At 40.9% G+C, this 27,370-nt stretch overlaps 1 protein-coding gene across 1 annotated transcript; it reads right to left on the bottom strand.

Moving 5' to 3' along the window:
* Positions 1–20: 20 nt before the first annotated feature.
* On the bottom strand, positions 21–23,821 carry LOC137465556 (microtubule-associated protein 1B-like). Its single transcript, XM_068177634.1, is given in 7 exon segments — positions 21–409; positions 1,101–1,339; positions 6,996–7,135; positions 7,137–9,411; positions 9,414–13,182; positions 17,382–17,522; positions 23,672–23,821. Coding segments are annotated over 7 exon segments (6,849 nt in total). The 5' UTR covers positions 23,801–23,821; the 3' UTR covers positions 21–253.
* Positions 23,822–27,370: the final 3,549 nt, after the last annotated feature.

Below are 27,370 nucleotides of genomic sequence, written 5' to 3'. Positions count from 1 at the left end.
AAAGAGCAGCCGCGTTCAGTGAAAATGAAACTGGATCTGTATTTTCACAGTAATTTTGACCCTATTATGGGAATGTTGTTATTTCCCTTAGCAATCAGCAAAGACTAAAAAATCTTTGTGACTTACATCACATAGCATTTTGTGGGTATGCAGTTCAGCAGCTGAAATAGATGGGTTAAATTTTTAGAAAAGGTGTTTTCAAACTGATGAATTTCTGGACAAAGAATAAATCTTGCAGTGCATGGTCTGTTTCTTACGGTTCAATCTTGCACGCGGGAAAAGTTTCATCTTGCATAACAACAGTGCTTCTGCTTGCCAAAACCATAATGTTGAGGTCCTGCTGTTTCTCATGGGTGTCTTGGTACCATTCTCTCATCACTTCTGAGTCATGGGTTGGGATTAAGGTCACCTGCAACACAAAAGAGAATTCCTGAGGAATGAACAACGGAAGCAACTGATAAGAAAAATGTCTTTTTAAGAAGTCCTAGCCAACAATTATGATTCCCTTTTGGAAAGTGTGGATAGGATAAAAGAAAATAAATATATAAACAACATAAAATGACTCAGAAGAAGCAGTTTATCAAAACAAAACCTTGGTTCTCTAAGGTACTGAGGTGCAACTTTATAGAGAAGCAGCAGTCTGTAGTCTGCACTGATAGCTCTTCAGATTATGGCCAAATATTTTGTTTACTTATTTATCATGTTGGAAAGGCACATGAAGTTCCCATGTGTACACGTTGATGGTGTAAACCATGAAACATTCACTTTTCTTTCCTACTTAAAACCTGCAAGGTTTCCAAACTTGGATCATATATGGTATAGCAACAAGATCAAATAGACAAATGGCCCTGTAAACCAGTTCCCAACTGTTTTATTTTCCAGAGACAGGTCAGAAGGGTCAGAAATGGAGAAGTATTTGAGCATGGTGCAGCTCTGTCCCTCACTTGAGTGTCCTCTTACATCACTTGTGAAACAAGGTGTCCAAGCTGAGAACTCCTGTCTCCAGCAGCTGATGCCCACTCCAGAGGCACTCTGGCTTCCTGTAGTCACTTTCCAGAGAAGATTACATTTCCAGGTAGAAATACTAGTGAAGAGCCTACCTGCATATTACTGTCCCACTGGGCCTTGCCTTCCAGCAAGGAGTCCAGAACAGCCCTGCTTGGCACTTCAGCTGCAGAATCATTCCCGCTCACCACATAGTAGGATGATCGCACCCTCTTGAAAAACTCAACATCAACATTCTTTCTATTGCTATGGTTGGGAATGTACACCAGATCCAAATACATCGGAGGTCCTGGAGGCACCGCTGTAGATTTTGATGACTTACTATTCCCAGCTCCTTTGGAAATCAAACAACAAAAGAACATATCACAGGCTAGTTAAAACATGCATTTGTTAATTACCACTATAACTGCCGAGATTATATTCTTAAAATTGCTTGATTTAGTTAAACATTACATAGCTGCGATTGTACTTCTGTGTCCCCTGAAACACTTATGGAATTACCCCCCTACATCTAACACGTTCCAATTTTTTGTATGCTTTTTGCAATTGGACTGGGAGGAAAAAAATGGAATAAAAATAACTAACTATATAATACAATAAAAACTCACTACCACATAATCAACATTTGACCAAATATTCCCTGTAATATACTATTATCCAACAATTACTATACAGGGCTGTGATTACTGAATTACCATTCAATAAATGGCAGTATTATTTTCCAATTTAAGAAGTGCAACTTTTTGAAAGTTTCAGGTACAGGGAGCAATGCAGAAGTGGTCCTGAGATTTAGGGTATCAACACACACCAAGACATAGTAGCTGTTGATATGTTCAAACTGTCTTACAGGTGTTATGTGTATTTTGGATAATTTGTGTTTATGAAAAATAGACGTATGAAATATGTTATGTTGGTAAGAAATATTCTTATAAGGTTTCTTAAGCACTCAAGCCAGAATCGGGAAGATTGCTTCACAGTATTTAGAAACCACAGCTGGCAGCAGAGAGAAAAGGACCTAATTTGCAAGTGAATGAACGTGGCTTGCTCAGAGATGGGTCCTTCTCCAAGGTGATCCGAGGAACACCCAAGTGATGAATACTTGATAAATATCTAAGACTGAGATAGCCAGAGCCATCAGGAAGATGCATCTCAATGCCGAGTTCTAGTAACTGGCTTCCCAGACAGGGTTTTGTTCAGCTCGATGCAGAGAAAAGAAGCTACATAAATATGTGAACTGTTGAAAAGAAGAAAAGAAACCCTGCCTGAGGCAGAATAGACAGTATAAGAACTGCTCGGACAGAACAGTCGGGGTGAACATAGGAGATCTGATGCTGTAGAGGTCGGACCTGTGTTTCACCCAGCACTGATCCCCGGGCTCAGCACTGACCTTTTGATTGTGGCTATCTTAGACCAAATCTCGGTCATGAAATAAAAATCTATTTTATTAATTATTAATTTGGCTTGATCATTTTTACCTATAACACAGGTGCATCAGGAAGATGCTACATATGAGCAGAAAGATGGGCAAAGTGGAATGTGGGAGAAAAGAGAAACTTCTTAAAGCAATTACTGCAGGAAAATGAGAACAAGTGTTTGCCTGCTGGTTCTTTATTTGCATGCACAAACTAGCCACTTATCACAAAAAGTAGAGGGAAGCATGTTTTTCTGCTATACATAGCATAGTATCTGTTCTAAGAAGTCAAAAATAGCTGCTTTTGCTGCACACTGGATCATGGTGTGAAACTGACAATCAGGATTCAACCAGTAATTTCATCTAGATGATCACCATTTATGTTTTATTGATCTCCTCATGATGTTACAGACGATGAAGTTTGGTGTGCTGGTTTTGTAATGAACAAAGTTCCCAGGTGTTCCCCAGAGAGGCAGTCAGGGCCTTCCGAGTTCCCATGGCAACACTGGAATGACTGCTGGCTCAAGCTGAGTACTGATATTGAAATGTTAATTAGCTAATTGCTCTGTTTGTTTTCTCTAAACTACCTAGAGATAACCTGCCTCTCCCCACCACACCGAAATTCTGTGACTAAAATGCAAATAAGAAAACCCCCTGGGATCATGGGAGTATTTTTGGGGATGAAGACATCCCTAAATAAAGAACTAAGCACAGTAGAGGGGGATAGACAAATGCCCTAGCTGAGGAAGAGGGAAAAACATCCCCTGATCGACTTTTGTCTGTCATCATCACCTGAAAGAGACTAGACTAGAGTAGGCTGTGGCAAGTGGAGACGGAAGAGACAGAGCCCCCTGGTGCTGCTACCAGGGAAGGAGCGGGGACAGCTGTTGTTCTGGACTTCAGCAACAGACCCTGCGCTCTAAGCCTCCTTGCCCTTTGGCCACTGGTTGTGCCACAGGGAAGAAGAAGGGACAGCTGCTGCTCTGGACTTCAGTGACAGACCCTGCACACCTCCTTCCTTTCGGCCACCTGGGAAAGCTACCACAATGGGGGCAAGCTCCGTTCAGGCCCCCTGCCCAGCTGATCTTTTTAATAAAGAGCTGAACATTACTAAAGCATTAGCCCTGTTCATTTCAGTTTTGCATTAATTGATTTGTAGTGAAGAGGGAAAAAGTCAGCCACAGAAGTGATTTTTTGTGAGGAGCTGCTAGCAGCTTCTTTCGTACCTGGCAAAACCAATCGCTGGCTAGCTCTGAGAATCAGCACACTGCTAAGCCACTTAGAAAAAAGCTGATAATGCCTCTATGATAACATATTTAAGAACGAAAAATCACTGGAAGCTGTCTTTCTCCCTGGTCTCCAAAGAGGGGTGGGGGGGCAGTCCGAGGCCCCTTCCCAGAGGGGGCCGCTGGACACCACCGCAGCATGGCTGCTGGGCCATACTTCTGGGGGCCATCCCTGTGCCACAAGCAACCATGCAGCTGGGGTGGCACCGCACGGCTACGATTGTCTCAGCATGGCTTTCAATGGACTTTATTTACTTAGCTGCTTTTAACCAGCCATGCTGCGGACAGAAAGACAAAAGCGGCGGCAGCGGTTTTTCTTTTCTTGGAGTCTCTCATGATGAAAAGACGTGGAGTAGAGCCAGCAGCCAGCATGGCAGGGGCCACGTGACCAATAGAGAGAAGCATGGCAAGCAATTCCCCAGTTGCAGAGACTGGACAAAATTAACCTTTCAGCGCTACAGAATTCTATCAAAAAGGTTTCAATTGATAGAACTTGAGAACAAATGAACCTAAAAACACTGATTCTCTCCTGAGTCAGAGAAAAGGAAAAAGTGAAGACTCGTGAGGAGAACAATATGGCAACACTAAGGTTGGTACAAAAGGGGGGGGGAGGATGAAGTGCTCTGAGCATCGGAGCTGAGATTCTTCTATAAGCCGTGGTGAGGATTATAATACAACAAACTGTCTGTAATTCATGAAGTGCATGGGGAGGATGTATCATTCACCTGCAGCCCATGAAAAAAAGGCACTGGTGCTGGAACATGTGGATACTAAAAAGCTGGGATCAGGTGAGAGGCTTGAACAGAGAGAAAGAAAACCCTTGCTTTCAGAAATAGAAGAAGACCCTTGCTTTTATACTAGAACAACTCATCCTTAAAAACTACACCCCCATAAGCTAAATGGCCCATGAAAAGCAATTGTGGGAAGACTGCAAGCGGTGGGAGGGACTTCATGTTGCAAGCAGGTTCTGGGTGGACTGTTAGCCGTGAAAATTAAAACCACGTTGGAAAAGTTCACAAAGCATTGTTTCCCGTAGGAAAGACCCCATGGCATAACAAAAGAGACTCCTCTCCCTAAGTAAACTGATGAAAAATTTTTAGAAGTGACAAACTAACTAAAAACCCCATGTTTTGTCTCCCTGCACTGTCGGTGAGAAAGAAAGAAGGGCTGAGGGGAGGAAAAAGGTGTTCTAAGAGTTTATTTTTAGTTCTCATTATCCTCTTTTAATTGTGTTAATAAATTTTTCTTTATACCTTTTAAAGTTTTAAGTCAGTTTTGCCCTTAAAGTGTTTTTCTTCTAATCCTTATCTCACCCCATGAATTTTCTTTTCCCCACGTCTGCTTAACTATAGCAGAAGAAAATGAATAAATAATTTTTTTAGGTGCACTGACATTTAGCCAGCGCCAACCCATTGCATTTGATAAACTAAATTATCTGAACAATGTACTCTATTTAGAATTACATATTGAAAATACAGGAAAGTCCAATACAATTGTCTAGCAGGACTTGCCATTCATCACAGGGTAATATGTCAAATAAGCATCATAGCATGATAAGATTTCCTGGATTAGAGAGTTTTAAATTATTGGGTATATTAAAAAAAACTTTTATCATCTTTTATCATAAAAAATCTGTGATACATCTTTCTGAATTGTATATGCTAGCATTGCATAATTTATTAGACATTACACTTAAATGTCATTATCAAATAGACCTTTGTATTCAGTGCTAGAATATACCTTAGAAGCATGCCTCAAGGAAGAAGAATCTAATATAAAACTGAAGTGCTGGAGAAATGTACAGCATGAGGAACTGCACTGCTGCTTTGAAAAACGTCTACTAGGAGCAACATGCAAATAATTGTGTAAGAAAGGAATAGTGGACCACTTAAAATGATGAAGCTACAGAGACCTGAATGCTGGTTTGCTTGTACTGAATCCTACACTTGCTCCTTGTAAAAAGTTTTCAATAAAACATCAGTCCTGAAAACAGCAAAATCCAAGTATCCCCAAAACACTCTAACAAGATGTGCCAGAAACAAAATACTAGCAGAATGTCTCCTTTGGTAATCTAATTTATATTTTATTACTATTTGGAATACACAACAGTAATTCAAAATGACATTAGTTTTCTGGATATTTAGTCATCACTGATGGCATAAAACTTTAACTGTGTATTGGTTCTGGCTGAGCTGGAGTTCATTTTTCCATAGCAACCCTCACAGTGCTCTGCTTTGCATTCATTTGTAGCTAGAAAGGCATTGACAACATACCAGTGTTTTGGCTACTGCTGAGCAGCACTAGCACAATGTCACAACTAACATTCCCTTCCCCCCATCAAGGAGCTGGAAGTGGGCAAGATCCTGGGAGGGGACAGCTGACCCAAACTGACCAAAGGGATATTCCATACCATCTGACAACAGCTCAGATAAAAAAGCTAAGGGAGAGAGGAGGAATGGGGGGCCATTGGTTATTCTACAATGTTTGCCTCCCAAAGCAACTGCTGCATGAGCTGAAGCCCTGCTTCCTGGAAAATGACTGAACATCATTTGCTGATGGGAAGTAGAAAATAAACTCTTTTTTTCTCTTTGCTTGTGTGTGCGCAAACTTTCACTTTTACTTTAGCAAACTGCCTTATCTAAATGTACAAGTTGTTTTCCATTTGATTTTCTCTCCCCTGTCCAGCTGGGAAGGGGAGTGGTAGAACAGCTTGGTGGGCACCTGGTGTCCAGCCGAGGTCAACCGATCACAACTGGATTATGTGATGTACATGCTCAGCTGATTAAAAGTGCTCTTACTGCTGTTATAATTTTTTAAAAATGCTATTTTTAATATTATTCAAGCAAAGTAATAAAAGCATCCAATGTCTGATTGTACCTATGCCTCTCACAATATTGAATTGCATTACTTTATGTTAAGAACATTATGCCTATCTGATTCTTACTATGAAAAAAGTAATTTAGTTCACTACTGATTTCATTTCACCTACAGAAGTGGTACTTTTAATTCTAATAGTTGGTTAACAATTCAGACAGTATTAAGTTTTTTATATTTGATGTACCCTCTAATTCTTTGCATCTTAGCAAACTGACACATCAAATTTATCAGATTGCAAAACTTAATTTAGTGAATTTCATTCATTTAAATGTGGCTATAAGACACCAGATTTATATTTAAAACATGAACATTCCTTGGGGGTTTGCTACAAACCACATTGTCAGCTGATGTAAAGGCAACCTAACTTCATTGCAACAACAAAGAAAATCTTAACATTAGGGAACTCCTGTGTTTACCTGTGGTTGCAGTCTTTGCTGACTTGTATGTTGTTGTATTTGCTGCATTCTTGGTGTCCTTATCTTTCTCTTCCACTCGAGACTTTACTTCTGGATTAGAGATATTTTTGGTTGCTTTCTCCACAGACTCCTTTTTTTTGAGAAACTGTTTTGGAATTTTTGTCCAAAGATTCCTTTACAGCTGTTTTTGGTGAAGCCACTTGTTTTGATTTACCATCACTTCTTTTAAAAGGAGAAGACAGCTTAGTCTTAGTACCCTGCTTTTTTGTCTTTGTCTTTTCTTTGAGGTCCTTATTCAAAGGTTTACCCAAATTCTGATCAGTGGGCAAAATCTCTGGATCAACCATGAAAATGTCAGGGTGCCTAGGGGAAGGACAGTGATCCTGCATTGGGACAGGTGGTGGGTCAATTTGTTTGTATGTAATTGTCTTGTATGTCGGAATGGTTTCTGACTCATCTTCAGAATCAATGTTAGCATCTGCAGTGATGGAAGGGCATTCCTCAGTCTCAGGGGGAACATCTGAATCAGTCTGAGATGGGGCAGACTCACTCATGGATGTGGGAGGGGTTTCATCACACTGCCACCCTTGCTGCTTTCCCCCAGAAGGTGGCTGAGCTCTCATAGATTGAGTTAATGGTTTCTTTTGATATTGAGACTGTTCTTCACTTGCAAACCACTCAAGGGGATTTGGGTTGATAAATGACGGTGAAAGTTCAGTTTTAGGATGTTTATATTCACAGGAGGACACAAGGCATAAGTCAACATCTTGACGGGATTCTGCTAAAGATTTTTCTGGAGTAAAATGTGCACTTGCTTCATAGGAATAGGTAGTAGCTTTGGATGACCTGGTGTCATCCTTCCCAGTTGTCTCAAATAAGAAATCTGTGGCTTCAGGTGAGTTGGTGGCTTTCCCTGTTGTCTCATAGGAGTAATCCATAGCATCAGGTGATCTGGTAGCATTCCAAATTATCTCATAGGAATAATCTGTGACTCCTGGTGACCCCATGGTTTTTTCTATCATCTCATAGGAATAATCTGTGAACTGAGGTGATCTAGATGTTGAAACTGCCTCATAGGAGTAGCTAATATCCTCTGGTGACTTAATAGTTTTCTCTGAGACCTTGTAAGAATAACTAGGCTCTTCTGGTGACCTGCTTTTCTCTAAATATTCTTTTTCTGGGCTGATTAAAGGTTCTGGACTGTATTTTGTTAGAGGTTCTTGGTAACTAAATGCTTTGACAGAGGATACTTGCAAAGATAATGAAGATGTATGAGTAGCTGACACAGCTTCTGTGATTGCAGGAGGTGAATCTTGAAAACTAGAAGAGTACAGAGAAGATTCCCTTGGAGTTAATGGAGACAGGTCAGACTTTGGTGAAAGCTTTTCTCCTAGGCTCTGCATATTTTCTGAAATGAAAGAAGAATGTAGTGACATATGTCTGGGTGGAACAGCACCTGAAAAGGTTTCTTCTGGCAGTGGTGAAGTTAACTGGGAATGTGTATGAGCTGATGAAGTCGAGGATGAAGCTTCAATTTGAGAAACTGAAATAATTTCTGAAATATCCTTCTCCTGAGAGCAAGATGACTGCTCCACAGGGGAAGTCTTCCATGCAAAAATAGTCTCCTGTATATCTGAAGGGCTATAATCTACTTCTGTCAGTCCATTTTCAGATATATGGTATATACTAGTGCCTACAGTAGGATAGTCTGGAGATTGCCTACTAAAGTCCATTGTTAAAGACTGCTCAAGGGACTCATGACCAAATTCTACTGACATAGTTGACTGCTCAGGAGATCTGTGATTGTGCACTGGGGTTCTTGATTTTGTAGTTTTAGGTGAGAAATCTGGTGGAGAAATTGACATGGGTCTTGGGCATTCTTCTTTAGATGGAGACATGTCTGTTTCCTGAAACATTGTTGGTGTTTGTACAACTGACACTGAAAGGGAATCGTCAACTTCAGTAGAGTGGGGGGATCCAACCTCAGCATGCAAAGAAGGAGATACATCATCAGTAGTTGGTTCTGGAAATGAACTAGTAGCAACAGATGCTGTAGAGACAGAAGCTACTCGTCCTATATGGGAATAGGTATCTTCTGCTACAACTTCATCAACTGGAGTTGCAGATGTGTCAGAAACAGTGCCTTCTGAAATTGACATTTTGGTGTCTTCTTTTAAGGAACCAAACTGAACAATATCTATTTGAGTTGGTGAGAGATCACCTGCTAACTTCTGCTGATCCAAGACCAGTGAAGACTGAGAGATGCTGGGTATTGTATCCTCCATTTTCCTTTCTAGGCTGAAACCTTCCTTAATTACCATAAACTCCATACTTTTTTTACCTTGTTTTTCTTGGAAAAGGCTCACAGAGCTGACTTCAGAAGCTGGGTTCATCTGAACAGGTGATTTTTTTTTTCAGGTTTCCCCTCAGAAGGATTTCCATAATCGTTAGTGGGAGACTTTACATAAGCACTCAAAAATGTATCATAAGTGGCCTCTGAACCTACCAGTGGTGGACTCCGTAGAGGTGAGAGAACCTTTTCAATAGGAGATTCTGAATCTGGCACAGGCTCATCCATAGGGCTAATTCTGGGTTTGAGAGACTCATCTTTGTCTTCACTGAGTTCAAAGATAACAGGAACTTCTGTTGACTTTTCACTGGTTTCAGAGGGAAGTTGACTGGATTTTTCATCCGTGGGAGATTGATAATAAGGAGTGTGGCCAGCACTACCAGCAGCAGACTGTGAGGGAGTTGCTACTTCTAATGTTTTATCTTCAGGGCTTGCACAGTGCTCTTTGGCAACTTCTTGATGTACATCAGACAATGTAGCAATGGGGACAGACTCAGCCAAGATTTTGATCTCATTGGGAGTAAGTGAAAAGTTCACACTGCATTCACTCAGTGGTGGTTTGGCAACAGGTGAGGGAGGGGACAAATTCTTAGCTGGGCTCTTGGCTGGACTGTGTTTTCCACCATCTTCTGCATAGGGTTCTTTGATTTCTAATTTGTCAGTGCTTTGGATTTCACTTCCTTTATGACAATATACATCTTGGAATGCAGATTTACAGAATTTGTCTTCCTCTAATGAAGGTGGTAGCATAGTAGAAGCTGAGGCATTATAATCTTTACCTTCTGTGGCCTCTGTTTTGGATCCCTCTGATAATCCATTAAAAGCATCTGGAAGTAGAGAAAGTTTAGGTCTAGCAAATTCTTGAGAGTACAATGATGTCTCATACTTGGTAATGTACATATACTCTTGAGAAGGTGACTCACTTTCCTCATTGTTAGTTTTATCACTCATGACATCCCGGGGCGTGGACATTTCATCCAATGGAGTTGGTTCACTGGCTATTTCGATGGTAGTCTGTGTATAACCTGAAGTAGCTGTGAATTCCTCAGGTGGATTTTCTCTATCTTCTTAATCAGAAACAGCGGCTTCACTTTCTGAGCCACCAGGTAATGTTTCATCATGGACAGAAGAAGCCAGTTCAACTGCTGGAGACTGAGGCTCTGAGTATTTTGTTGGTGTAAGTATAAATAGGCCATAATTATCTTCAACTTCACCATCTTCTGCAGCTTTGTCTACTACAGCCATCACACAGTCTTCTTCAGCTTCTATTTTTCCAGTCTCCTCTTCATCTCTAATGTCTTTTGCTTTGTCTTCCTTGTCTTCTTCAGTCTCTTCGGTTAATGCCTTTTCTACTGCTTCTTCCCTGTCTTCCTCAGCCTGTTCATCTGATGCCTCATTATTTGCCTTTTCAATATATTTTTCAGCCATTATTTCTTCTGAACTCTCTTGCATTTTTCGTGCTTTCTTCAGATATGGTTTTGTAGTGACCAGTTGTGTCTTTACCTCCTCATCTTCACCTCGCTCTTCAGCTTCCTCTGTCTCTGCCTTTTCCTCATAATTTCCTCCTTCATATGATACTTCCAAGACAGTTCTCTCATCTTCAAACTTTGCATGGTCATCAGCCCTGTGCTTTTCCACTGGTTCCAATTCCTCAGGTGTTTGTTCACACTTACCCTCTGCCTCTGTGGTAATTATGCCTTCATCAGAGGACTCAGCAGGTCCTTCATGATCTAATTTTTCTTTTTGGACTTCAAAGGTCTCTTTTTGTTCTATGCCAGTGAGTCTTAGTTCATTCTCTATGAGTGCAACTTGAAGTTTCCATTCTTTTATTGTTTCATCTTCTTCAGCTTTTAATTCCTCAAAATCCTTTGTTAAATCCTCTGGTGAAGACATAAGGAATCTCTCAACTTTAAGTTCTTTTCCACTAGCTGCAATTTCTGCAGCTGCTACAGTTGTGGTAGTGGCTCCAACTGTTGCAAGGACAGCTTGAGCTCCACTGACTTTAATCTCCTTCTTGACAGTCTTATTTTTTACATTTTCCTTTGGCTTTTCAGCAGATATAGCTGCTTTTTTAGTAGGTTCCTCCTTCTTTTGCGGTTTAGGCTTTGCTGCCAGCTTTTTGACTTCAGTTGAAGTAGCAGATATCTTTGTTTGTTTAGGAACCTTTTTGATGTCTTTTTTGATTCCTTTTTCTTCCTTCTTAATTTCCTTCTCTTCTTTTTTACCTTCTTTTTTAACTTCCTTTGGTGAAGCTTCTTTCTTTATTTCCTTAGTTTCCTTCTCTTCCTTTTTCACCTCTTTTTTAACTTCTTGCCTGATCTCTTTTTTTTGGTGTTTTTCTTCTTTTTTGTGGAGTGTTTTCTCCTCCTTTTTAGAAACCTCTTTCTTTGGCTTTTCCTTTTCTTTTTTCTTTTCTTCAGGTTTTGCTTTGACTTCCTTTTTCACTGGCTTGTCCTTTGCCACTTTTGCTTTTACATCTGTAGCTTGTTTTTCAGGAGTTTCTGATTTTTTCTCTTCTTTACTTTTAACATCTTTTTCTGCTGCTATAGGTTTGGTCTCCCCTTTTGCTGGTTTCTCTTTTTTAACAGAAACTTTTTCTTTGCTTTCCAATTTCTGAAGCTTTTCCAGAGCTGGACTAGGTTTCAAAGGCTCCAGTGTTTCTTCTTTAGGTTCCTTTCTGACAGGCTTGCTTGGTGTCTTTGCAGCAGGCTTCAGACTCTCCTTGTTGTCTGTTCGCTGTTTCAACTTTGCTTGTTTCACAGCTGGACTAGCAATGTTTCCAGTTAGGTCTTTTTGTGTAACCATTGGTTGCTTAAGAAAGTCTAAGTGTTTGAGTTTTTCTAGTCCTTCTAGAATATTATATTGTGCGCTGTTACAAGGAAACAGAACTCGGATTATTTTTTCTACAGGATTAGCTGGATGCCACACAATGAGAGATGAGACAGAGGTGAAACAGGATAATGGGATGTCTAGTTCTTGGCCATTTGGTAGCAGGAATTCAGCTTTATCTTTGCTAGTACCACTCCACTGCTGCATAAAATATTCCATCTCTTTACTGTTTTTGACAGGATTAAGCACATACATCTCAAGTTTGCGAACTCCCATTTTCTGAAATAAAATTATAGGGTTAGTGGTATTTCCTATGTTTCTGAAAAGAGGTTCTGGTTTCATAGACAATTTATTTAAATATTGGAGAGTAAACCAAGCTTCTTCTACACTCCTATTTACTCTAAAGTTATGATCCAGGTTCCTCAGGTTCTCAGGTATATTAAGGAATACAACACCTAAATCAGGTGAGATCAAATTTTTCATCCAATCACTGTTGGTAGTAGACCCTTGGGATTGTTCCTCTTCTAATTCAGCTATCTTTCGCTGAAGCGTGCTATTGATTCCTGGCAGGTTATCATCTCCAATGTGAGTGAGTAGAATGGAATCTACCCTGTCCAAGTGCTGGATAAGTTTCTAAAAGCAAGATTTTCTTTCAGATCCTCCATTGATAAGCATGTTGAATCCATTCACTGCAAACAATGCAGAGTCCCCTCTTCCACCTGGGAAAATATAACAGCAGGGTTTGGAGAGTTTCAAGAAGCCTCCTGAAGTTGGAGGCTCCAAAATGTCAAAGGGTGATGGCACTTCTACTGATTCTGACAGATACTCAGTGAAATCAGAGAGTCCTTCCATTTTGGGCAATATGGAAGCTGAGTTAAGCTTAATGTTAATAAAGTCTTGAAGATTGTGTCTATCAAGGTTGGAATTTTTCCATTCTCCTTCCTCAGGGCAGAAAAGAGTTAAGCTGGCTTTGTTGGCAGGGTGTGTGGTGCTCAACAATTCACCAATCTAAGGTTGTAAAACAAAACCATAAGATACATGTAAATTATTTTTTTTAATTACAATTAATATCAGAACATAATAGTTCCTGATCAGTAAAACCTTTTTCATTTGCTTCTGCACTGTTGAGTACCCATCCTAGAAGCTAAAGGTACCAGTTATCGCAATTAGTTTTCTACTGTATTTTTTAAAATACAAAGGATCAGCTTATGAGGAAAGGTCCCTTCCTTGCTACCTAAAGGGGGAAAGTACCCCAATGTTCTCCCCTCCCTCCTCTACCCTTTATAGGAGAACAGTACAAGTTTTAATTTAGAGGGGATGAGGACTATGAAGCTAATGTTGCCAGAGATGCCACTATCTCTGCCATTCGCTCACGAGTCTACCTGCTGCCCCTATCCATTCAGAAGAGCCAGACAAATATCTAAGGGAAACAGCACATCCTCTTAACAGGCAGAAAGAATAACTGCAGCCCAGAGCAGGCTAGCATCCTCCTGGAGCAGCTGCCTTCCACACCTCCTCCTTACACAGGATGTATTTCACAACACCACAGTTCTTTCTGCAGACTGGCTCCTGACTCCCAGACTGCAGGACAGCTTTCCAGAACACTAAGAAATTATTTATTCCATCAAAAATGCAAAAAGTTGCAAGTTTTGTATTTGTGAGATTATGAGGCAAATATATTTATATATGTTCTATTGTTCTGGTTTTGGTTGGGATAGAGTTAATTTTTTTTTCCATATTAGCTATTATAGGGCTGTGTTTTGGATTTGTGCTCAAAAAAAGTGTTGATAACACAGGGATGTTTTAGCTGTTGCTGAGCAGGGCTTATATAGAATCAAGGCCTTTTCTGCTTCTCATATCACACCATCAATGAGTAGTCTGTGGGTGCACAAGAAGTTGGAAGGAGACACAGCTGGGGCAGCTGACTCCAACTGACCAAAGGGGCATTCCATACCATATGTCATGCTCAGCATATAAAGCTAGGGAAGGAAACAGGAATGGGAGGATGTTTGAAGTGATGACATTTGTCTTTCCAAGTCACCATGACTCATGATAGATCCCTGCTTTCTTGGAAATGGCTGAACACCTGCCTGCCCATGGGAAGCAGTGAACTAATTCTTTATTTTGCTTTGCTTGCATGTGTGGCTTTTGCTTTTCCTATTAAATTGTCTTTATCTCAACCCACGAGTTCTCACATTTTTTCCCCTCTGACTGTCTCATCAACACTACTGTGAGGGAAATGAGCAAGCCACTATGTGGGGCTTAGTTGCCAGCTGGGGTTAAGCTATGACGAATATATATAAAAATGCATATATAATATTATGCAATAGATATTTATAATACTTTATATATATAGTCTTATAAGTAAAAAAGTATAAATTCAGTGATAAAGAAAGAGCCAGAAAAAAAGTGTTATGGTCAAAAACAATCTTGTCATTATTTTTATTTTCAACTCATGGATCACAAAAGTGAAAATCTAGAAAAACTCCATTAATTTTGACAGTGTTTGAAAATATGTGTCCTAGTTTAGCCCAGGAAAGGGCTAATTTTTTACAGTAGTCAGGAGGGGGGCATGGCCAGACCCTAGTGTTATTCAATACCAACACATCTCATTGCTAGGGATGGGGGAAAGGGACTCTGGCTTCAGAGGAGGAGGGTGACCTTTTTTCGGTCAGGAGAAAAATGTGGTCAGGAAGCGCCAGTCAGTATTTGTCAAAGTTTTCCATGTAAATAGTTTCTTTGTCTTATAGCTTTTATTATTAACATTCTTGCTGTTACTGTTAGTTTTCTTACCTCATTGCTGTTTCCAGTAAATTGTTCTTTTCTCAACCCATGATCTTTGCGTTTTGTAATTTCAATGGGGGTGGAGGGGGACAGAGCGGCATCTGTTTTGGGAGAGTCTTGGTGAGGTCACTAAATTGGGGAGTACCATTCCTAAACCACAACATGCTAGAACAAACATGATTTACTGAAATAAAGGCACAGAAAACAAAACGTTCTATGCCATAGTATGAAGAGCTATTGCTCTATTCCAGTCTGAACTAAAAAACAATATTTGGTGTTTCCACATTAGTACACAAACATGAAAAGGTATGATATACTTTTTATGTTCTTCCAATTCCACAGACACATTTGACTTTTTTTTTAACAGGAAAATAGGTCAAATGTAGCCCATTTCTGTTTTATTTGCACTTAACAAAGAGACCACCAAATTATATAAACTTTATAGAATTAATTCAGACATAAAATTCAATGCAAAATATACCCACGTGGTATCATGCAAAAAACCACAAACTTCTTTGCAGACACTCAATTGCTAGTTCAAGCTATAGGAGTAGCTTTCATAAAGATAACATAGATTAGACTGCAGCTGAATAATTTGAAAGTCTTGGACTACAAACTGAATCAGCAGAAGAAATGGATATATAAAAAAAGATGCTTGATTGCAGCAGATCTCTGTGGTCCTTGTCTTGCTTCCTTTCTTTGTGTTACATAATTTATTTTCAGCACTTACCAATAATAAAATGCAACAAAGACAATGGCTGTAATTGAAAGAAAAGTTATCATGCCAATAACTAAATAAAGCAGAAAATACATATTTTCTATCTTTGTTGTATTGAAACCATTTGATATGAGTATAAATCTCACTCCTATGTCAGACATGGCTTTTCTGTAAAAAAACAAAGCAAAAAAAAAAATGAAGTGAAACTTGTCTCAAACAGCATGCCCAGATCCCTTTCTGCAGGGCTGCTCTCCAGCCACTCATCTCACAATCTATACTCATGTCTGGCATTACTCCATCCCAGGTGCAGAATCCAGCATTTGGACTTGTTAAATTTCATTGCCCAATGCTCTGATCTATGCAGATCCCTCTGCAAGGCCTCTTGTTCCTCAAGAGAGTCAACAGCACCTCCCAGTTTGGTAGCATCAGCAAATTTGCTAATGGTGCATTTAACTCCTGCATTGAAATCATTGATAAATATATTGAACAGAAATGGCCCTAGAACTGAGCCCTAAGGAACACCATTAGTGACTGGTCACCAGCCAGATATAGCCCCATTCACTACAACCCTTTGAGCCATGCCCTTCAGCCAGTTCTTCACTCAGCTCACCATAAGCCCACTCATCCCATAGCTGGGCAACTTTTCCAAAAGGATGCTGTGAGGGACAGTATCAAAAGTCTTACTAAAATCCAGAAAAACTACATCCATCACCTTCCCATCATCCACTAGGTGGGTGACCTTATTGTAGAAGGTCTACAGTCTCTCTGGGCAACCTGTTTCAGTGTTTCACCACTCTCATTGTAAAAAAAAAATTATTTCTTATATCTAATCTAAATCAATCCTCTTTTAGTTTAAAAACATTACGTCTTGTCCTATTTCAACAGGCCCTGCTAAAAAGTCTGTTCCCAAGTCCCCAAATGGATACAAGCTCACAATGGAACTCATACAAACTTTTCTTTGTCAGTGCTGAACTTTCAAAATTCACTCCACTGAAATGCTCCTGTTTAATTTTGGGAACAAAATACCTAGGGATGAATCCATACAGATTATTTAAATATATACTTAACACCGCAGCCAAATTAAGTGTGACAGCTTGTTTAATACAGGTTCCTGCCCTACAGGGACTTTCAGACAATACATTAAGCAAAACAGCAAAATAACAAGTAATGAAAAAACAGCATTAAATATTGGTATGTTTCATTATTATATTTTTCTTCTGTAAAATCCCACAAGATTTAGATTTCAGTATCAAAATGTTAAACACTACAGTAAAGAAGCCAAACAGGTAGGTGGTGCAAAAACTACAGCCATTCCAACAGATAGTCTGTCTTATTTCATGTTACTTATTACTAACTGCCATCAGGCAAGAACCTGCTGTCAAATTCAACTGCTTTGGATGTGCACCTTAGATAAACAAGCTGTATATTTTAAACACACTGTCTCCTTCCATTGTCAAAATGTTCCTTGGTTTTCTCTTTCTTGAAACTACAATTTAATTCCCCAAATTAAAATGTAATTCCTTTGTAAAACAGTTTATGTCAAAACTGAAGTAAATTAAATGTCTTTAAAGAAAGCCTATAATAAAGAGTAAAAAGCATCAGCATTAGTTAGTTAATGCTAATTCTAACAAGAGGGCCAATTTTAGTCTCTTAAAAACCTGTGCCATCACATGACAACATATGGAAAATGCTTTTCTGAACACACCTCTTGATCTGTGAAGATCTCAATGAAATTATTGAAGGAGAATGTCCCTGACTGAAGAATGAGTTCTCCTGTGTTTTCAAAGCACTGTCCAGTTAGTACAAGGAGCTTGTGTCTTGCAGCATCTGTGATCATTAAGCGCACCTAAAGAGGAAAGAAACACATCAATAATGGGAGTTATCATGTGTTTGTACATTCCTCTGAGAACATAAGGTTTACCTCATCTAATTTAAAGCATATTTTGCACCAAAGCCTTCATAGGACTGTCAAAACATTTTCAAGTTCTGGAGTATTTTTATTGTCTGGAGCTTGATGATGGCACAAATAGAGTTGAGTGTTTATGGGTAAGAACCAGAAGAAAGGCAAACAAGGCAGATATCCTGGTGGGAGTCTGTTATAGACCACCCAACCGGGATGAAGAGGTAGATGAAATATTCTATAAGCAACTGGGAGAAGTCTCACAACTGCTAGCCTTCATTCTCCTGGGGGACTTCAATTTACTAGATATCCATTGGAAATACAATGCAGCAGAGACAAAACAGTCTAGGAGATTCTTGGAGTGTGTGGAAGAAAACTTGCTGACACAGCTGGTGAAGGAGCCAGCTAGGGAAGGCACCTCCCTGGACTTGCTGTTTGTGAACAGAGAAGGACTGGTGGGTGATGTGATGGTTGGAGGCTGTCTTGGGTATAATGATCATGAAATGATTGAGTTTTCAATTCTTAGAGAAATAAGGAGGGGTGTCAGCAAAACTGCCACCTGGGACTTCTGGAGGGCAGACTTTGGCCTGTTAAGGAGACTGGTTGAGACAGTTCCTTGGGAGGCAGTCCTGAAGGGCAAAATAGGCTAAGAAGGCTGGAAGACTCTCTCACCTTTTTGCTACCATTATTATTGTTATTATCTTTTATTTGTTTCAATTATTAAATTGTTTTTATCTGAACCCATGATTATTTTTCTTTTCCTGATTGTCCTCCCCATCCCACCAGGGTGGGGGTGAAACTTACGAGCAGCTGCATGGTACTTAGTGGCCAGTTGGGGTAAAACCATGGCAAGCAAAAAAGAGAAAGGAAATAAAAGTAATGACACAAGGGAAAATAGAGTAAGGAGCAGAAGATAACAAAATTTGAATGAAAAATTATGTATTCCTTCCATAACTTTTGTTGAATTTTAATAACACTGTATCAGGACACCCTTGGGTGACTATATCCCACATGCTAATATGTCAGACTGTTTTTGGAAGGCCAAATTTTTTTCCCAGTGTACAGCATTGCTTGTCATTCTGTTACAAAAATGTCACTAAAAAGCAACAACCTTAAATCACACATAGAAGTTGCATATTTAGACTGTCATTCTGTTAAATTCCCTACAAAGTTTAAGGATGTTTCTGTTTCACCATAATTATAATCAAGCACTCAGATACAGTCACATGTACTATTTACATCTCATGATACCACTAACTATGGACACAATAACTTTTTTAAGTGTACCATCCCAAGACCTTTTTCAAAACAGTAATAAATTATGTAGATGCCTGATGGCTCAAAGGAACTTACAATGGAGAAATAAACTTCTGCATTTTGAAATAACTGTTAAATATTTTAAACTAGAGCTTTATTATTTTATTTTATCCTCACTATAGCTAGTAATAATCACTATTTCCCTCCAGAGGGAGATTTACTTGCATGCTAAGAAAAATCCGTATATTCTGTATACTTCTGTACTGTTCAGTAAACTTTTTGCAAATGTGATGGGTTGACCTTCAGTGGCTGCCATGACCTCACCAAGCCTTTTTATGACATATCGTATGTATTGTCCTATGACTTCATGCTCTTGTAAAAAGTCACTCTCCAGCTTTCTTTTGGGTTCCCTTTAGGCTGCTATAAGGAGCCTTCTCTTCTTCATGCTGAACAGTCCCAATTATCTCAGCCCGTCTTCATTGGTGAGGTGTTCCAGCCCTCTCATCTTCATGGTCCTCCTCTGGACTCTCTCCAACAGGCTGATGCCCTTACTCTGCTGAGGACTCCAGAGCTGAATGCAGTACTCTAGGTTAGATAGGGTCTCTCGAGAACAAAGCAGAGGGGGAGAATCACCTCCTTGAATCTGCTGGTAATGCTTCTTTTGATGCAGCCTAGGATATAGGTGGCTTTCTCAGCTGCAAGTGCACATTCTCAGGTCACGTCAAGCTTCTTGTCAATCAACAACCCCAAGTCCACATCAGCCCAGCCTATATTATGCTTGGGATAGCCCTGACCTGGGTCCAGGACCTTGGCTCTTGGCATTGTTGAACTTCATAAGGTTTGCACGTACCCACCTCTCAGGCCTGTCAAGGTCCCTCTGGGTGGCATCCCATCCTACTGGCATTTCTGGATGGCCCTTCTCTGGACTCACTCCAGCAGGTCTACATCCTTTTTATGTTGGGAGCTCCAGAACTGGATGCAGTACTCCAGGTGGGGTCTCATGAGAGTGGAGCAGAGGGACAGAATCACCTCCTTTGACCTTCTGGTCATGCTTCTTTTCATACAGCCCAGAACATGGTTGGCTTTCTGGGCTGCAAGTGCACATTGCCTGCTCATTTCCAGCCTCTCATCTACCAGCACCCCCAAATCCTTCTTGGCAGGGCTGCTCTCAATCCATTCATCCCTTAGCTTATATTGATATCAGGGGTTGCCTCTACCCAGGTACAGCACCTTGCACTTGGCCTTATTAAACCTCATGAGATTCCCATGGGCCCACATCTCAAGCCTGCCCAGGTCCCTCTGGATGGCATCCTGTCCTTCAGATTTGGCAACTGCACGACTCAGTTTGGTGTCATCTGCAAACTTGCTGAGGGGGCACTTAATCCTACTGTCTATGTTACTGATGAAGATATCAAATAGCACTGGTCCCAATACAGATCCCTGAGGAACACCACTTGTTACCAGTATCCATCAGGACATTAAGCTGTTGACCACTACCCTCTGGATGTGACCATTCAACCAACTCCTCATCCACTGAACAGCCCACACATCAAATCCATATCTCCAATTCAGAGAGAAGGATGTGGTGAGGGATTGTATCAAAAGCCTTACAGAAGTCCAGATTGATGGCATCCGTTGTCCACTGATGCAGTCACTCCATTATAGAAGGCCACAAGATTGGTCAGGCAGGACTTGCTCTTGGAGAAGCTGTACTGGCTGTCTCAAATCACCTCCCTGTCCTCCATGTGTCTTAGCATAGCTTCTAGGAGGATCTGTTCCATAATCTTCCCAGGCACAAAGATGAGGTTTGTAGTTCCTGGGGTCCTCCTTTCTACTCTTTTTAAGATGGGTGCAATTTTTCCTTTATCTTGTTCACCTGACTGCCATGGCTTTTCAAATATCATAGAGAGTGGCCTGGCCACTACATCAGTCAATTCCCTCAGGACTCTGGAATGCATCTCATCAGGTCCCATAGACTTATATATGTTCAAGTTCCTTAGGCGATCACAGACCTAATGTTCTCTTACAGTGGGAGGGACTTTGCTCTTCTAGTCTCCATATTGTAGTCCATCCACTTGAGAGGTGTAGGAATAGAGACTGCAGTTTGGGGCAGCTGACCTGAACTGGCCAAAGGAATATTCCATACCATAGAACATCATGCTCAGTATAGAAACTGGAGGGAGTTGGCCAGGAGGGGACTAACTGGGCATTGGTCAGGAGATGATGAACTACTGTATTGTGCATAACTTCTTTCTCTTGGGTTTTATTATTCTCTCTCAATCCTTTTCATTACTCTTATTATTGTTACTATTATTTTTTTATTATTTTATTACATTTTATTTTGTTTCAATTATTAAACTGTTCTTATTTCTGCCCACGAGGTTTCCTTTTTTTGGATTCTCTTTTTCCCCAGTGTGGAGTGAGTGAGTAGCTGCATGTGTCAGGACTTAAAGAATGCAGTGAAATGACTCAAAACATTGTCAAAGAAGGAAATTCCCAAAAGATAAGCCACCAAAACAGGCACAGCTGGCAAACAGGAAGGTGTTAATTCCAGGCCTAAATGGAGGAGAAGGTTTGGAATTGGGACACTAGACAAAATTGTACTGTAGAAACATGTGATAAGTGCAGATGTCAAGAAAAGGAAGATGTCAGGCCCGGTGAGGAAGATGTGGGTACCTAGTCGGACAAAAATTCCTACCATGGCAAACTGTGAGAAAGGAAGGAAGTCCTTGTTCACATGCCAGCCCAGGTTGTGGGAACACCATCTATGCTCTGTGGATACCTGGGACTTGGACTGTATAAGTGGTACCTCCAGAAGAAAACCAGTGGACCCCCACCACTGAGAAGATCAGAAGAGGAAAAGCCAGCAAGATGATGCAGGGACCCACATGGTGGTGGCTATCTCTCTAATTAATCTGTCTCTTTCTCTCTTTCTCCCCCTGCCCCCCCCCCCCCCCCCCCATTTATTGTTAAATAAAATCCATACTATTGACTTTGGCATATGGCCACATTTGTACCTTAATTTGGGTGGAGGCATCTTTTAATAATTGGATCCTAACAACCTGGTACTTAGTTGCTGCTGGGGTCAAACCATGAAAGTTTCTTCTTGTTTGTGTTTGATATCACTTCATGTTGGTAAATAAGTAGAATTTTTGACAAAGTACTGCAAGCAGAGTGTGTTGGTTTTGCATGGTCTGGGTCTTGGTAGTGGGGGGCGGCCACAGAAATGGCTTCTATGAGAAGCTACTAGAAGCTTCCACCATGTCCGGCAGAGCCAATCCCTGATGGCTCTGAGGATGGATATGTCACTGGCCAAGGCTGGGCCAATTAGAGATGATGGTAAGAAAGAAGAAAGAAAAACAAAAAATTGTTGTGCAGTTTTAATTCCAGCCAGAGAAGAGCAGAGTGAGAACACATGAGAAGAACAACTATGCAGACACCAAGGTCAGTGAAGATGGAAGGGGAGGAGGTGCTCCAGGCACTGGAGCCAGGATACCTCTGCAGCCTGTGAAGACCATGGTGAAGCAGACTGTCTTCTTGCAGCCCATGGAGGAGGTGCCCATGCTGGAGCAGCTGGATGCCTGGAGGAGACTGTAATCCTGTGGGAGACCCATGGAGAGAGGGGCCTTGCACTCAGGCTGGAATAGCCTGTCCTTGAAGGACTGCATCCCGTGGAAGAGTGACCCACGCTACAGCAGTTTTGTGAGGACTGTCACTCGTTAGATGGAACCATGTTGGAGAAGTTTGCAGAGAACTGTCTCCCATGATAGGGACTCCATGGTGCAGCAGTGGAACGACTTGTCTCCCTGAGCAGTGAGAGAAACTACAGGTGATAAATTACCAAAACCCCCACTCCCTGTGTTCCTGCACTGTCAGTGGGAAGGAGGGAGAGACTGTGGGGGGAGGGGGGGGGTAGGTAAAGGTGTTTTTAAGGGTTTATTTTACTTTTTTACTTCTCATCATCCTGCTCTGATTTTGTTAGCAATAAATTCACTTTATATCTCTCAGTTGAGCCTGTTTTGCCCTTGGAGTGTTTTCTCCCCATCCTTATCTCAACTCATGAAGCCTTCATTAAATTTTCTCTCCTCTGTCCAGCTGTAGCAGAGGAGGGTGAGTGAGTGGATTTTGTGGGTGCCTGGCATCTGGAAACTCTCAAATCACCACACAGAGTCATTTCATTTCCCAAAATAAATTGTACTATGTCAGTGCTTCTCAGCACTGGCTAGCAATGTAATTATCACTAATTTTTACAACCTTCAATATCACTAGCTAAATGTGTCCATTTTTTCTTTGAATTACATACTCAGTTATTTGGCTCTACTCTAGCAAGTTCATGAGGAATTGACAGAACTCTTCTGGTGCACTCTTCAGAGTCCATTGATCATGCCATACAGTTTTTGAAGGACAGATCACATAGATCAATCTAGCATCACCACCACGTAGATGGTCATTCTTCTCGAGGACCTAAATTTATCTCAAGGAACTAGATTTCTTTTCAGGTACTTTTTCATATGCAAAAAAGGCAGCCAGAGCTACCAAACAATGAAGGAACAGAAGAAAACCAACTGTAGCTTCACCACAGCTATCTTCACTTCATCAAGAAAATAATTTGGTGTGTTATGAGGAAATAAGTGCTGGCTAAGTGGTATGTTTCTGTTCTATGTCTTTGAAGCGTTATCAAGAAGTCCAGGAAAACAGGAAAAAATCAAGGGGCTTTTTTGATGTTTTTGATTATATTTTCTCTTAACTTGTCCTCTTGTCTGCAGTTAGGAGCTTCTCTCAACCTGTCCAATTAATGGAGCTTTTATGAGACATCCAGTGAAATATTTCTGACTTACCTCAGTGCTAACTGCTTCATCTGAAGGATTGATTAGGACTACAGTTTCTAAGACATCACTTCTGTGGTGAAGAATCTTCTGACCTGCAAGCACGGAGAGGAAAAAGAAGGCATTCAATTCAACCAGCATGGTTTAAACCAGTGCTTTCTCAGAGCTACTTATTATGTTCCACTGTGGGACAGCCCTAAGGTTACCCAGGAGAGTGCACACTGGCCACAGCAACTACTGTGCTGGTCCATGTCTTCAGGAATACCCATGGCATGGGGTCTTATGGGCCAGAAACACCACTCTAGAAAATTCATAGAATTGTAGAATGGTTTAGGTTGGAAGGGACCTTAAAGATTATCTAATTCCAACCCCCTGACATTGACAGGGTCACCTTCCACTAGACCAGTTCACTCAGGGCCCCATCCAAACTGGCCCATTCCAGGAATGGGGCATCCACAGCTTCTCTGGGCAACCTGTTCCAGTGCCTCACCACCCTCACAGTAATGAAAGTCTTCCTAAGATCTAATCTAATCCTACTCTCAGTTTGAAACCATTCCCACCTCATCCTATCACTACTGATGCCATGATGATTTTTTGCATTTTCTTTTAATATACCTTTTATGTATTCTCAGTATTCTTAGCATACATAGTTGTAATTTGTGAGGTGAGGGTCTGTAGTGACGTAGAGTCCCCAGGCAGGTGCAAAAGAGAGCTGCTTTATTCCAAAAACCTGGCCTTTTAAAGCAATTAACCGGTTATCAGCTACAGTTTTAAATCATAACAAACATAGTTCTACCAACCACCATAGACCACGATGTGAACACGCGATGGTTACATAACTTGTTTTTCTACCTCTAATTCATCTAAGTCACTTTCCCATAGTCCTTTTCTGCTTAGCTGAAGTAGCAGGCCTGATCCATGATTTTACAAGGCCTTCCCTTTCTAAGGTTTTACCTATATGCAACAGTAATTCTTTAGCCTGATACCTCAGCTTAGTCCTGGTATTCTACTAGGCAAGAACACCAAACATCCTAAAGGCCTCACAGTTGGAGGCTGGAAAGCCTTATGCTATCTTGAGAAACCAAGACTCTCTCTAGAATATATTTTGTAAACTAGGTTCAAGCCCCATCTGGGGGGAGTACTTTAGAATAGGAAGATGTCATGCCATTCATTTAAACTTCTCATTTGGGAATCTTTGTCAGATATGCTAATTTGCAAGGTCTATACAATTGTATATGTGTGTCTTGGTTTAAAAAGACAGGTGTCTGCTAAGGAAGGCAGAAGCCTGCCCTGAAATGGAAAATGCAAACCCCCTCCCTCTGAATTATTATAATTTTGAAATTAAAAGGCTCTCAGGCAAAGATATGGGAATAGGAATAACAGTTCTTTACTAGAAAAACTAAAAAATACAAATGTAATAGTACAAACATCAACCAAAAAAACACTGACAGAGTCAGAATACAACCTGACATCCTGTGAGTCAGGGTGTTGGTAGGAGTCTGATTGGATGGTGGCTGCAGTCCTCCTGCAGTGACAGGTGTGGTTCTGTTGAAGCAGTGATCCTGTAGAAGGGTGGAGTTTTCCTCTGAAGGTCCAATAGTGGTGTACATGGGCCTAGTCTTCCTCTGGGAATCCAGTGGGAAAAAGGCTGCTCTGGTGTCCCAAAATCTCAGATTATAGCCAGGATGGAATGCTTGGCTCCTCCCTCTGGGCAGGGCATCTCACAATGGGATGATGTAATTTTTATCAGTCATGCAGTGACACTCAATGGCCCATTAACAGAAGATATCTCCCCTGAGGGAGGATTGGTTTGTGGAAGAGAAAGAAAACTGCCCAATTAACAGAAGACAACTGCCCCACCTCTAACAGATGGCCAATAGAATACACACATTATCTTGCAATCTAGGACAATGTGGTATACCAGGTGTCTGCATTTCGGCATATTCCACCTTGACAAATTGTTGCACCATAAGGATCCTTATTAAATACCGAGGTAAAAACCCTTTTATCCTTTAACCGTATCTGGCTCATAATTCTAGGATCAGAGAAAAAGGCATCACTACATGCCCTTGTAAAAAGTCCTTCTCCTCTCCTCTTGTAGGCTCCCTTCAGGTACTAAAAGGCCACATGAAAGTTACCCCAGAACCTTCTCTTCTCCAGACTGAACAGTACCAATTCTCTCAACCTCTCATCAAAGGAGAGGTGCTCCGTCCTTCTAATCATCTTTGTGGCCCTTCACTAGACTTGCTGCAACAGATCAATGTCCTTACTGTGCTGGAGACCCTAGAGCTGAATGCAGTACTCCAGGTGGGGTGTCTCAAGAGCAGAGTAGAAGGGCAAAGTCACCTACCTTAACCTGCTGATCACACTTCTTTTGATGCAGCCCAGAACATAGTTGGCTTTCTGGGCTGCAAGCGCATATTGATGGGTCATGTCAAGCTTCTCATCCACCAACACCCCCAAAAGTCCTTCTTCTCAGAGCTGCTCTCAATCCATTCTCTTCCCAGGCTGTATTTGTGCTTGGAATTGCCCTGACCCAGGTGCAGGACCTTGCTCTTGGCCTTGTTGAATTTCATGAGGCTTGCAGAGGCCCATGTCTCAAGCCTGTCAAGGTCCCTCTGGATGGCACCCCTTCCCTCCAGCGTGTTCACTGCACCACAGAAATTGGTGCCATCAGCAAACTTGCTGAGGGTACATTTGCTTCCACTGTCTATATTACTGACAAAGATGTTAAACAGCACCAGTTCCCATACCAACACCTGAGGAATGCCACTTGTCACTGATCTGCACTTGGACATTCAACCGTTGATTACAACTCTTTGAGACTGACCATCCTAACAATTCCTTATCCACCGCAAGAATGCTCCATCTGTCAAATCCATGTCTCTCCAGTTTAGAGACAAGGATGTCATGAGTGACATTGTCAAATGTTTTGCACAATTTCAGAGACAAGTGTAGCGGTCTTGACGATGTAAATGTGCCCATTTAGAGCTTCATATGTGACTGCCTTCCTCTTCCACTCTTTGGCATATTTAACTGATTATTTTACAGGGTGGGATGCTGGTAGTTGATTTTTGTAAGAGTAACTCAAGCTTACCGCTCAGGCTGATACTCAGATGCTCAGCTGGAATAAAGGAAAGTCTCCCTAGGAAAGACTTTTATCAAACAGAAATTAAGTATAGTGTGGGAGTAGAAAGCAGCAACAGCCTTTTACAAACTGGCAAGAGACCGAGACTTATTAAACTACAGATGAAGTGGGAGAATCTGAGACATGCACAGAAGATCTGGGGTTGCTTTAAAGTAACTCTACCAAGTTTTTGCAGCTTATCTCTACACACTGGACAAAATATTTTTGTGACACATCAAAGGAAGAAAGGAAGACATTTCCAGGTTGCACAGAAGTGACTGACTATCTAGATTGTATCTACCTCTAGTTTCTGTAAAGTATGTTAAAATCCTATCTAAAGACTTCTGGAAAAAAATATTTATCTGTTTGTAAGTATTTCCTCATCCTTGATTTTATTAAGTAAGCTTCAAATTAAAACCAGATATGAATAAGGAGACTTGGCTGCTGCTTGATTCAGAATCAATCCAATACAAAGAAGTAAATACCGTGTGACAGTTTCTTAAAGGATGATTTCCATGTGCATCATCCTAGTTCCCACAGCCATGAAATCCTATTGCTCACCTACGCAGCCAAATATTGATGAC

Source organism: Anomalospiza imberbis, assembly GCF_031753505.1.
Source record: "Anomalospiza imberbis isolate Cuckoo-Finch-1a 21T00152 chromosome W unlocalized genomic scaffold, ASM3175350v1 scaffold_31, whole genome shotgun sequence".
Lineage (NCBI taxonomy): Eukaryota > Metazoa > Chordata > Aves > Passeriformes > Viduidae > Anomalospiza > Anomalospiza imberbis.
Note: the sequence above shows the minus strand (reverse complement) of the source record. Positions and strands in the feature narration are given on the sequence as shown.